At 43.9% G+C, this 13,534-nt stretch overlaps 1 protein-coding gene across 1 annotated transcript in view; it reads left to right on the top strand.

Annotated features, from left to right (window-relative positions):
• Positions 1-2,620: 2,620 nt before the first annotated feature.
• The window catches only part of skila (SKI-like proto-oncogene a), a 36,788-nt gene continuing 25,874 nt past the window's right edge, over positions 2,621-13,534 (top strand). Inside the window, exons 1-2 of the mRNA XM_081597966.1 lie at positions 2,621-2,843; positions 5,714-6,998. Of these exons, the coding sequence (XP_081454092.1) occupies positions 5,877-6,998 (1,122 nt within the window). The 5' untranslated portion in view covers positions 2,621-2,843; positions 5,714-5,876. The remainder of the gene's footprint in view (positions 2,844-5,713; positions 6,999-13,534) is intronic.

Below are 13,534 nucleotides of genomic sequence, written 5' to 3'. Positions count from 1 at the left end.
TTGATATCTTTTTTCCCCAGCCATCACAACACTATGCTTCTATTTTTATTGTACTATGTTTTAATTTTATTTGTTTCATGTCTTTACTTACTCTTTTTGTACTGGAATAATTTGGGTTTAGTTGCATGTATATTTATTTTGTTGCAGTTTGCTAGTTGTGCCACTAGACAGCACTATAATTACCAAACAAAAGCATCAGCTGGTTTGGTATCAGTTGAACCGTTTAGAAATTTTTACCTTTTTTGTTAACTATTATTAAATATTTTTGCTTTCATACTCACAGGGCAAACTTCCACAGTTGCTTTTGAGCAAACCAGTTGTTCTGGTAGATGTAGGACATATAAACTCAATGCTTAAAATGCAAAATACTTCATGTGCCACGTACGAAACCAAACGTACGTCAACCTGAACACACCGAGGGAAGAAACTTCTTCAGCAGGAAGAGGCAAACTGTTGGATACCCCAAAAGATGTTGACCTTCCACTAGGAATGACTCTAAATGCTCAGCTCATGTGTTCGAATCCAACTGAGTACTTGTGGTAAGAACCAGAGATTGAAAAATCCTGTTGACTGACCCAAACCGACCGACAGCTCCGGCTCCGCGGTGAAGGTGTGTGACCTCAGACTGCCGCTTCGGCAAGCATCATTACCTCCAAATCACACATAGATCCACTGAATGACCCAAAACACATTTCAATATCTCCCATTGATCTTAGACAAGACGTATGAAAACGACCAGCGAGGTGTCTGCCTCCTGGGTCCACTTAGTACTAAGTCCAATAACAGTTAGGACGACTCTCGGCTAATGGAGAGGCTTATGAATGCACCCGTCTGCCACACTTTGTCTGCCAGTCCCAGCTCCCCCCACCCTCTTCCTCCTCGTCCTCCTCATCCCTCAGCGTTTTTTTGCGTTAAACCCTCGTTGAACATTCAGCACAGGTCACATTATTGCACATATGAGATTAATTTACTCCCTGCAGAACACAGAGTGATGTTATTACAGGAAAATCAATGTCCCTCTTGTTGTTCTCTGGGGCTGCGCGGGGTGTATGCACATCTGCTCTCATAATACAACTGCTGACCTTGCTGTCAGAGAATGAGGCATAGAGAGGTTGCAGCGAAAAGGTTGCGGCCGGCCGCTTTGTTTATCGAAGCTTTATCAAGCCGCTCGGACCTCTCGCAGACGTGTGACATCAGATCGCGGGTCAGCCGGCTGGCCTCAGCTGAGAAAACGCCGGAAAATGTCGACGGAGGATGAAAACCTTGTTGAGGTTACAGCGTTTATTCAGTCTCAAGAGTACAATGTTGTACTTACCCACTCTTCTAAGAAAATTTCTGATATAATCACTAAAAATGATTTCTGTCCTCTTTGCACACTCATTTTTATTAATTCCTTTCTTCTCTGAAATTACAATGTACCTCCTAGGTGACCTTGTGACCTCTCGTGGAGGACATGTCCATACGATGAGAGGGGGAGGGGAGCTCTGGGACAGAAAGACTCCCTTTAACCCAGTGAGTGTGTCCTCTTTTGTCCTCTCGTTTTTCTGTGAACTCGATGGGAAGTCAACAAAACAGAGAGCAAATGCTAACCAAGGACATGCAGAGGGGGGAAAAGGTTCAACATCCCGTCAAAAAAATAATTTCAAATCTGTAAAATACAGATTTAAGAAGATTTGAGAACAAATAACCTTTTATTTTGGCTTAATGTAAAAAGATATCTGAAGTATATATAGATATATAGTAGAAAAACGTGTTTTTGACATATAGTTTTTTTTTGTATGATTGACACTCATGTTTGATTTGATTTATTTTCTTTTTCATGGGATAATGCACATTAATAAACATGGATAAGTAATGTAAATATGCCAGATTTATCCAAAGAGACACTTGTTCAAGCTTAAAGTCGGAAAATCAGTTAGATTATTAGCAATATAATTGAGTAATTAGAATAATATTTATTATTAGATGCAACACCAATACTACTACTACTACTACTAATAATAATCATTAGTGAGTAATCCAAACAATACAGCTATTTGGTATTTAAATTATACATTTATGCTTAATATGGTCATGTAATGCAACCCTTGAATATATTATGATATAATATATATAGAAAGAAAGGGGAACAGAATAGAATAGAATAGAATAGAATAGAATAGAATAGAATAGAATAGAATAGAATAGAATAGAATAGAATAGAAACAAACCCTCCCGACTCCACTGAGGGACAAGGGTGTAAGAAAATGGATGGATGGATGGATGGATGGATGGATGGATGGATGGATGGATGGATGGATGGATGGAGAATAGAAACAGCATTTATTCTATAAAATTCTAGTGTAACAGCAGCATCAGGTATAAAGGTTCACATAAAAAAGTTCTTAAAGTGTTAAAAACAAGATACAAAAATCATGATTAACAGTGAGAAGAATAGTAGTAATAATAAAAATATTCAGCACAAGACTAAAAATACTGTGTGGTTATTACAAATAAAAACTCCTTAGTTTGATTTCAATGTTTTTGTTTGTGTGCCCTCGCCCCCTTTACAGAAGTTTCTGGAAGCGCCCCTGGTGCCTCTCCGCTTTGCTGGAGGGGAAAAACTCCAGCGTCTCAGACCGTGCTAGACAGACAGACAGACAGACAGACAGGAGGACCGACAGACGAGAGACACCCCCGCATAGTTTCCGTCAGCCGGTGACGTCTCCGCCTCTCAGCCCGTGTGCAGTGTGACGTTACGGGGCTGTAGTGGAGCCTCTATCTGCATCTTGTTGACGGTCCGCCAGGCTTTTCCAGTACTGAGAAGACCCCGGAGTGGAGAGGACGACGCGGACGTCGTTCAGGCAAGTAATCGCTACTACAAATACTACTACTAATGATGATCATAATGATAATAGAAGAACATTGAGTTTTTAAAACAGGTCGGTTAAAGCGGGGGTTATTGAAGCGGAATACGGTTTGTGATTAACGGTTGGTTTTGCTCCGTTCAGCCGCTGCGAATGGAGGGGGTGAAGCTAATCTCCTTTAGCCTCCCGTATCGCTCCCTATCAGGGGGGAGGTGAACCCGCTGGAATATTAGCGCTGGGTTATCCTGCTTATCGGTCACTATGCCGGGGTAACTCGTCCTAGTAAGCGCCCCGGTGTGAGTCGGTCGAAGCGGACACCGTGGTGTGTGTGTGTCAGTCAGCTGGTGTGTGGACGGAGCTCGGTGGGTCAGCTTAATTTAGCCTGTCCGAGCTCCATTTAACTGAGAATAACCTGGAAATTCACTCCTTCCCAATCAGTTTTCATTTCTGCTTATTTCCCTTTAAATAAGCCAAACAGGCAATTTATTCGAGGGTGTTTCTTCTTTCTTTTAAATCTTTTGTAAGAACGAGTTCACAGCTCCAAATGTGGAATATTCTTAGTCTTATTTCCGACCGCAGCGCCCGTCCGATAAACGCCGCGGTCGGAAACCCAACCGTGCCCTCAGCGGATCGGCGTGTGCCAGACCAGACTGTAGCGTAGACAGTGAATGTCATTATCAGCACTGTCTGCATACCAGAGCCGAGCCAGAGGAGAGCAGCTACAGACTGAGGAGGGGGGGGGAGAGCAGGGGCATTACGCGGTGTCCTTGCAGCAAAAATGATACTAGAAGTGGAGGGAGTGACATTAAGGAGATCAAGTTTACGGATTTTTGCGAGGTTTCTCAGACAGACGGATGCACATGCTGTTTAGAGGGAAGCTCTGCGGGCGAAGCGCTTTCTGCCGTGAATTAATGGATCATAATGAACCAAGGCTGAAGTTGGCATCCGATTCGCAGCTTGAATAAAGGGCTATTTCGCCGCATTAAACGAATTTGGTCAAGCTTGAACTTGAAAGGGGCGATTTTGAACGGCGTCATGTTTAAATTTTGATCCGCGCAGACAGGTCAAACTTAGAAATGATTATGAAAATGCAGACAGTCCTCAAGGGCCAATATCCTGCATGGTTTAGATGTCACTTTGGTTCAAATTAATGGTTCATAACCAGAGGACACCGGCCCCTAAGGACCGAAGCTGGGCACCCCTGCTTTATTCAACGCACATATCTGCAATTTGAAGTCATTTTTTGTGTCTTAAATGTTCTTGATAGAGATAAACTTGAAAATAGTACCTAGACAGCTCAAATGGACAAAGATGATAGACTAAGATAGGATAAAATTATGCTGTCTAATAACAAATTCTATAAAATACAGTTTTTGGTTTGGAAAACCTTTATTTTGTTTGGAAAAATATATAACTTTGTGTTTGTTCCACTAACCTACTGTAAATATGGGCCGCAGTATGAAAACTGCAATAGCTAGATATTTCAAATCTGGACAGAAATACTCTCAATCAGCAGATTGTTATTTATTAAATCTCTGTAAAATATCAAAAAGCTGATTTGTTTTCTTTTTAGAACACTTTTTACTTCTTCATTGCCTGGACAAAACTGACCACATTGAAAAATTAGGCGACGAAGAAGAAAACAAGCTTTAAAATGGTGTTTTTCCAATTTGGGTTTTCATCAGATTAATTTAGCGCATTGTAATCGTCGTTCAGTAAAGTACCTCCTTGAAAATTTTAGATCGGGCGCCAACTTCAGCGTCATCAAAGGAGTCCTGAGAAGGTGGCTCCTTGTAGCCCACAAATATTTCAGATTACAGCGCCCACACACATCAACCTGCTTAGACTTGGAGAGGAAAAAAAAAAAAAAAAAGAGGTATTTCCGTTTTCCAGAATGATGCAAACTACTCATAACCCGTGGGAAAATGATTAGTTGATCATTAAGCCGTAGTGCCTTGTTTTCCACTCTGTTGCTGCACTTTCTATCATTTCTGCATTTTAAATTGTGAACACCAGATTGTAATTATTCATCTTGATATAGCGGAACTTTTGACACTTATGAAACTGCAAGTCTTGACTAGTTGTACTGCTTTTATCAGTTGTTTTTCACTGGTTTGGAAAGGACTCTTTCATTTGCAAAGTTATTTTTCACTCAAAAAAAAAAAAGCAGAGCGGTAGAGGATTTCGCACTGTTGAGTCTTGGTAAACTGGTTTGTTAAAATTCTCACTTTGCGCTTGAGAATTTGGTTTGAAACCCTTTGGTTGGACTGCCTGATGAAAATTTTCTCCTGTGTTTGTGTGAAGTGGGTTAATGGCCATTTGGCTCAGTGGACCATGCTGGAAGCCTCTGACCTCTGCTGCCCAAAGCAGAGGCAGCATAAAACATTACACTCTTTGTGAACCTCTGAAACAATTTTCAATTATCTTTTATATCAAGAACAGGATGTATAGTGTCGTTGCATGAGTAAAAACTTCATAAAATGTATATACATCTACAAACTTAAGACTTTTATGTTAGAAAACAAAGTAGTGCCACCATGAGGTGAATACGTAGTTTTCAAATACTTTTACAAATAAAAGTTTGAAGAATGCAACTTCAGACTGAGGTGGAATTCACGTCTCTAAATATGCAGCCAGAGCTACAATGAAGTGGTTTCGATCAAAGTATAGACTGAGTACTGACTGAGAGGGATTCAATGTAAATACCTACAACCCTTTTAACATAATTTTTTGCATCCCTTTACTTTGTTAGTGTATCACATTAAATCCCTAATAAACTCCAGTAAAGTTTGTGTAAGGATGTAAAGATGCTACAGCGTATAGAGTCGTCTTTTCTAAACTACCTGCTTTGGTTTTTTTGTGTTTAGACAGCGGATCAGAACCTAGAGACCTTCCGGATCCATCATGCATGTGTGCAGCTACCAGAAGACTTTAATTTAGTAAAGACTTGAGGGGGTAAAACGGAAACCAGGAAAACAAGGAACGGACGACAGAAGAAAAAGCGAAGGACGATAATTCCCACACTCGGACATGGCCAGCATCCAGACCAGTTTGAAAACCCCTTTTAAAGACTTGACCTCATTTAAGGGCAACATGAAAAGGCTGTACAGGGAGCGGATGGAGGACGCGCCCATCAAGAAGCGAGTGATGGCAGAGATCAATCTGAAGAGGCGCGGCTTGGACTCCCTCCCGAAACTTCCCAAGGTGAAGAAGGAGCTGATGGAAGATCTGGCGCACGAGGCTGAGATGGACGCCGAGGCCCGGAGCGAACTACACATCGTGGGCTCTGTGAAAGCCCTGGACCTGAGTCCTGGTCTCAAACACACGCTGGCCCAGTTCACCCTCAGCAGCCAGAGCTCCCTCGGCGGCCCGGCCGCGTTTTCGGCCCGAACGGGCCACGAGAGTTCCCCCGCAGGACTGCCACCCCTGCCTTCCCCGCCTGTTCTGGGAGGGGGCCCTCTCCTGGTTCCCTGCGACAGCTCCACCGAACTCACCCACTCTCTGCTGGAAGGAGAGTCCATCTCCTGCTTCGTGGTCGGCGGCGAGAAGCGGCTCTGCCTGCCTCAGGTGTTGAACTCGGTGCTGCGGGACTTCTCGCTCCAGCAGATCAACACCGTGTGCGACGAGCTCTACGTCTACTGCTCCCGCTGCGACGCCGAGCAGCTGCACATCCTCAAGGTGCTGGGCATCCTGCCGTTCAACGCGCCGTCCTGCGGCCTCATCACGCTGACGGACGCGCAGCGGCTGTGCAACGCCCTGCTGCGTCCCGGCGCCGCCCTCCCCACCGACCCCAGCGGCAAACTGTTATCCCAGGGCCTGCTGAAGGAGAGCGAGGCCAGCTTCCAGGTGGAGCACCAGTGTCTGGGCAAGTGTCAGGGCCTCTTCGTGCCCCAGTTCTACACCCAACCCGAGGCCCCCTGCATCCAGTGCGTTGAGTGCCAGCTGCTCTTTTCGCCACAGAAGTTTGTCATGCATTCACACAAGTCACCTGATAAGAGGACCTGCCACTGGGGCTTCGATTCGGCCAAGTGGCCCTGCTACCTGCAGCTAGCCAGGAAGTACCAGGGGACTCCGGAGGAGCCCAGACTCAAGCAGCTGCTGGACGAGGTCAAAGAGAAGTTCCACTATCAGCTCAAGAGCTCCCTTGACAAAGTAAGTCAGCATTGTTTGTGTTGTGTGATGTGTTAACTCTTCTTATCTGCTAAACATCTTGCTCTTTCCTCTCACTCTGTCACAGCCTGAATGAGGGAAAACTTGTCACTGATTAGTTTCCACATCAGTGCGCCTCATTGATTCTTGAAATAGCTAGTTAGCTTCCAGTCTTCTCCCATCATTTGCACCTTCCACATTGAAGGGTGTGCTCGTTACTGCAACCTGGTTAGGTGAGATCGGATTGCTGGTTGGATCTCAGAGTTTCTGACCAATTGTTCAAGGTGAAAATTGTCATGCTCTGGTGGCTTATCTAATAATAAAAAAATGTATAAGTTTTTGTGTTGGGAGGTATGTGTCAGATTTTTTCCTGCAGTGTGTTCTGTATGCAGTCCCTACAGGAAGTTGTGATGTTGTGATCATGACTATTAAAGCAAATTCACTCATTTGCTAGATTTGCTCAGACTTGCATTTTCACCATTCATCTTCTGCACATCTGACAAATCACCTTAACATTTTCAGTATTTCCTTCTTTTCCGACCAATCACTGCAACTCCGCTGAATTTCGACCAATCCCCAATAGCCACCCTTCTAATTTGGTTTTCTGTTTCACAGCATCTCTCGAAAGCTGAACCTGGAAGATAAAAACATGTGTGTAACATTTACCTGTTTTTGTTTGGTTGTTTTGTTTCAAAAACCATTTTGAGATGTGCTGCAGGATTTATTGATTCTTCTTCTGCACCTTAACAACTCCTCAGGACAGAATGACATTTTTATCAAGGGTGCTATTTCAAGAATGTACCTCCTGAGTCCCGCCTCCTGGCGGGACTCTATATGTGGCTAATTTATTAGGCTGAAGCAGACTGCCTTCTGGTCTGTGTTTTCTTAAACCAATGTTGACCCAGAGTGTGTCTGAGTCCCGGGACAGGTGGTGACATCTGCTTCAGCAGGTCTGATCAGACCTAAGTTAATCCAGCTGGCTACAGCTGAGGAGGAAGTGCATCATTTGTCCCCTCAGGGGTCACCTGCAGGTCAGTGGGAATGGCGCTCAACAAAAGGTTCGGCGTTGGAGGTTTAGGGACGCCTGAATAGAAATGCTGCTCCAGTTTGCCTTCAGTAAATTGGAACCTCTTTTTTCATACATGCCTTTGCAGTTAAAAAAATAACATAACGCCTCCCTAAACAAGCTTATTTTGAGATGTTTTTTTTTTTATTTCCATCTACATTTTTTTGTCGGGAGTAAGTGTTTCTTGGAAAAAGGAAAATATCTGCACGCAAAAGCAATTTTTCAGAGTCCCTTCACCTGGAGGCCAACCTGAAATTGAAATTGCTTCATTGAATTTCTTCAGCTCATCTCTGAGGCTCTGAATTGCTTGATAGTTTTCCTTATTCTCTTTCTTCTTGCTGCGGGTGGGGGGGAAAAACACGTCAATATATGATCAAAGCCACAAGGCCAGCAAGTCTATAAAAAAAGTCAACAGTCGCTGAGGGAAAAGCTGTAGATTTTCTCCCCCTGCCATGAAGTGGTTTATGTCTCCTGACCTGCCTTTGACCACAATGGGAGCCCCCTCGTCCTCCCTGCTTCACTCTTGTATTGTTTCTGGATGTTTTTGTCTGTTCGCTGCGGTTTGTTCACGCTTTGATGCACAAATGGAGATAATTTTCCCCCTTACAGTCAAAGCAAAACCAACAACCCTCACTAACACGGTTTATTTGTCACCTTTCCTAACAAAGCGGCTGCTTATGTTGCGCAGAGATGGACTCCAAAACAAACACACAAATGTTTGTGTGTTTGGGAAACAGACAAATGATTTCCCTCTTCCGTGTCTGGTTGACTTGGAGCGTGTGGATGCGGCGGAAACGCCGTCTGCTGTCTCGTCTCGTGTCCTAACCGCATTCCTGTTCCGCCCCGTTCCCATCTCTCCGACTCGGAGGTTTCTTCTCAGAGGTTGGAAAAAAAGACGTCTTATTACCGCAACGGAAATACACTCAGTGAACAACAATGGACTCGGGCGACAAAAGCACCAAAGCATCATGTTGGATTATAAGTCCTAACATCTCGGTGTGCTTTTTTTATGTGTCAGACGCTGTCGCTCCATGTACGTGCTTGAGTATGTGTGTGTGTGTGTGTGTGTGTGTGTGTAAAGAGCAGATAATTGGAGGCCAGTGTGACACATTTTTCGTCTCTGTCTCGCACTTTATCAGGCTCTCTGGAGCCTGCGTCTCACCACAGTTCGAGGTGCTGTCTCTTCTCTGAGGTGATTTCCACACTCTTTCTCTTTAACGTCAGTGCTAGTGATGACGTTTTACCCCACTGTGCCCTTTTCAAACTTTAGTTTCATTAGAAACCTCCAGTATCACTTTTAGGCGCTCCTGGTTCCTCTGCTTCTGTTGGGAAAATCCAACTTTCAATTTAAGTACATTTATTAATTTATCAAAATCGTATGTGGGATAATGCTAGGTACCGTAACAGTCTCTTTAAAAAAATAATTGTAAATGAAGCAATTTTTAATGCATAACCACTTTTTTAAATTTATTTTTTTTAAGATGACCAGTTTTAGAGGCTCTTATTGGGAATCTTTTGACATTCTGTATCCCTTTGATTATAAATAGGACATCAGACAGACACCCATTTCTTTCAGCTGGATGAGGAGCCATGTTTATCTTTCCCCCCCACACAGTGAGCAGCACAGTAAACGAGGTAAAGAGTGGCATCACCAGAAGCAACATTAGATGCCATGTTTTGGAGTGAAGCCAGAATAAAGCTGTTTCTATCCTACCACCACAAACGTAACTCTGTGTGGTTTGCTAAAGACTACTGGGATTTTAAATTAGCGTGCTTTGGTCAGATGAGATTATGGCTGAAGCGATTAATTGGATTAAACGGATTAATCGTGATGAATTAGTTATTGAAATAATCGTCATCTAATCTCTTAATAGATTAATTAACTGGAGTATACAGGCTAAAAGTACGTTTGCTGGAAGAACAGATTCAGAGCAGTAGTTAAACCCTGAACTTTCTAGGTGGCAGTTTATTATAGAATATAAGCAACTTTTGCTATCCAATGATTACTGAAAAAATAGTAAACGGATTATTCCTACAATGTAGAAAAAGCTGAGCTTTTCACATGCTGTTGATAGAAGTATTTTTTTTAGCTGAAGGTGCATTCAGCTTGCACTACAAGCCTTTTAGGCAATAAAATGCTTATTTTATTAATAAATCAATTGAATCATTTGCTTAATTGAATATTTTAATGTGTTTCTAATGCTATATATGTGCCAATTTTTTGTGTGATTAATTGTACGACTAATTACTGAACTGACAGAATAATCGATTACTAAAATTACATATTAGTTGCAGCAGTGTTTATTTTTTTCATCTTTATCGGAGATGCCAGTCAATGCATCCGTATTCAGGGAAGTACGAAGTGACAAGGGGGCATGTTCCTGAAGAGATCCCGGCAAGGAAGTCCTCCAGGAAGCAGGTGATTTTCGACATTAAAGGATGATGACACTCAACCCGCCTCCGGCCCTCCCCTCCTCTTGAGAGCGGATGTATGAGTGTATAAAAGGTCAATAGTTGGAGAACAAGGTGACCTGGCAGCGTCCCGCTTCACTCAGTCACAACACGGCGCTTCCCCTCCCATGGCAGCGCAATCCGCGCCTGCACATGTGCGCAAATGAGAGGAAATGAGGAGGACATGTTGCTCAACCCCGAGCATCCTCCAGACTCTTGGTGTCCAGCCGCCTCCACTCCACTGGCTGTGTGACTCATTTTTTCCACATCCCAGTGGATGTGAACAGAAGGCCAGCCATGCATGCATCCCTGCGTTCTGGTTCATGCCTCGAACATGAACCCCCTTTTTCCCATGAGCCCTTATTGACACACGTCGTCAATGTGCACATTTACTAGCGAGATGAGATGAGACGCAGAGGAGAACAGATTTTTTTTTTTTTCCTTCTCTCTCCAGCGGCTAGAAAGTCCCATATCCTGTTGGGAGTGTTTGGTTTAAGTAGGTGCATTTAAAACCTCCAGGACCTGCGCTCTGTAAATGGCGCCTTGTGCCTAGAGGCCCGGCTGGCCTGTCTGCAGATCCCTGCTGTGTAAATAAAATTTGCTTCACGGACGCCATGAACAGACAGCAACAGCAAGCCGAAGCCTTATTAAACAGATTATTTTGGTACTCCACAAACAATGGGCTCATTTTGCCCGCATGAGCCTGTGAAAGTGGTTCAGACTCTACAGTCAGACATCAGGTGGCGTCATATTTTTTTTTTCTTCTTTCCTTTATTTGGTTTCCAAAGAAGACAGGAAGTAACAGAACAAATTCAGATTTGATGATTGCTTTTTTTTCCCACCTTTGCTGCATCGGTTTTAGCTAAGCAACGGGTAACAAAAAAGCCACAACAAACATTTTGTTTCACTTTTTTCTTTTTCCTCTTGGAGTCCTTGCATTGAGTTTCATACCTGATACGTGAGGCGTATCTGTAAGGCGTCTGCGAGCGCAACCCCTGACATGTGTTGCTTATTTGCACCGGCCTTGTTTTGCAGCGTCTAGCTGGCCCAGAGTCAGAGGAGTCAGACGGAGGGAACAGCCTTCCCTCTGTCTGTCTCCCCCGGCCGGGCTGACACAGAGGCTGCGGCACAGACGGCAGACAGCTGCATCTCTCTCTCTCTGGCTTCCTCTGTTTGCTATTTGGTAACCAGTGACTTCATTACCACAGAGCAGCGCAGCTGTAGTCTCTGGCTGGCTCCTGGGCAGTCTGCTGCGTCTGCCTCTCTGTCATGCTCGTATCTAATTGGATTTTTGCAAACATGCTAATTAGGCGAGGGTCGCGTTGAGCTTCTCACGGTTTGATAACCTTGACTAGAAATATCACAGTATTTACACAAAAATTGAAAACTAAAATCAAGTTAATTTGACTTGCAGCGTGAAAAGCATAAGAATGAGCTTTTTATTGTAGCACAAACAAGATATTTGAGTTTGGTTTCAATAGTCAGGCTATGTGTTTGATTACCCAGCCTGGTGTTAGCAGCTTAACACAAGCCACTAATAGCTCGCCACCTTTAGCTCAGAGTGACGGGTCGGCACATGTTATCACTGGTTGGGGCTAAGCAGGCTTCAATTAGCTTGTCATGGTCATCCGTTGATTTCTGATTGAAAGGACTTTGAATCATTAAAACTTGAGCTCATAACTTTTTACAGTTATCAAAACCCCAGCTTTTCAAAAACACAAAATGTCATGACAGCCATAAACATGATGGTAACCATTCACCGTGTCATCGTTGCTGCTTTTCCCTTCCCTTTAATCACCATTTTTCTTTGAGCTCATACTTTCAAAAGTTTTATCTTCCAACATTCGGTTTGCAATCCTTCGCTCATCTCCTTCCTCCCTGGTGCACATCGTATCTCTGAATGCCCCCCAGGTCCCAGTCGGCTAACAGTAACAAAGTAAGCGGTCAAATGACCTGATAAGTCGATCATTACATAAGCAATAAGACCACTTGTGTGCGTCTGCGAGGCGGATGGGCGGAAAGACCAGCGGTTATTGATCAGATCTGCAGCCTTGATGGATGAGACGAGATGCAGATGACATGAAACAGAGAAGGGAGAGGAGGAGTGAAATGAGAAAAATCGGAGAGAATGTAGGAAGAAGGGAGGGAAAGAGTTGGGGAGGTTAAGTCACCGCAGGCCAGTTTAAATGTTATTCAGTCACAAACAACTCCTCACCAACCTCGTCCGCATCTATTCGGTTCTTATTGGGGGATTGGGGCCCAGCTCTCCTCTGCCCTCCAGTTGAAAATTAACCTCTGCGGGACCTGAGCTGAATCTCCAATCTGTCTGGTAGCAACCCTCCTGGGTGACCAATCGCATGCACGCCACCTAACAACCGGCACACAGACAGACCCCCATTTTGGTCTTTCTATTACTAAACACAGAGCTGCTGGTGTTGAACAGAGAAACCTATAATCTGAACCGACTGTAGTTTGCTGGGTAGGAGTGCTGATGGTTGTTGTGTGTGACCAGGCTGCCTGTTGCAAAGGACTGAGCGGGGCCCCTCGAGGTGGGAGGAGCTGAGCCGAGGGGCCCTCTGCTGTGTCACCAGCAGGTCAGTGGCAGTATTACAGAGCTGTAAGCGCAATGCAGCTCGCTGGAGGAATGCCAAAGTCATTACTTCTGAGTCTTTGTCTTAAATAGACAAGAATATTCTGGGGTTTTAGGTTTCACATGCTCAGGGGCCTCAGAACAGTTCAGGTCTTTACATGGTTTAGTCCTGCAGCAGCTCACAGTCTTTACATTATGGTAAAACATGGAGCGTTGCTTTGCTGGTTGATTATTTCATACCTCGGCCCGGTCACTGGAACCGGATAGTTTTTTGCTTGATCAATTAGTCGAAAGACAGAAAAATCCAACTGTTTTCTGACTAATGAACACAGGATAAGTACTGTTTTTATATTCTTTAGAAAATATTAATAAAGAAACCTGCTTCATTTATTAATTAGATGCACCGATTGTCCTGGCTGAAACTACTCTTCA

The sequence above is a fragment of the Poecilia reticulata genome, chromosome 17 (genome assembly GCF_904066995.2).
Source record: "Poecilia reticulata chromosome 17, P_reticulata-male-v2, whole genome shotgun sequence".
Classification (NCBI taxonomy): domain Eukaryota; kingdom Metazoa; phylum Chordata; class Actinopteri; order Cyprinodontiformes; family Poeciliidae; genus Poecilia; species Poecilia reticulata.
Note: the sequence above shows the minus strand (reverse complement) of the source record. Positions and strands in the feature narration are given on the sequence as shown.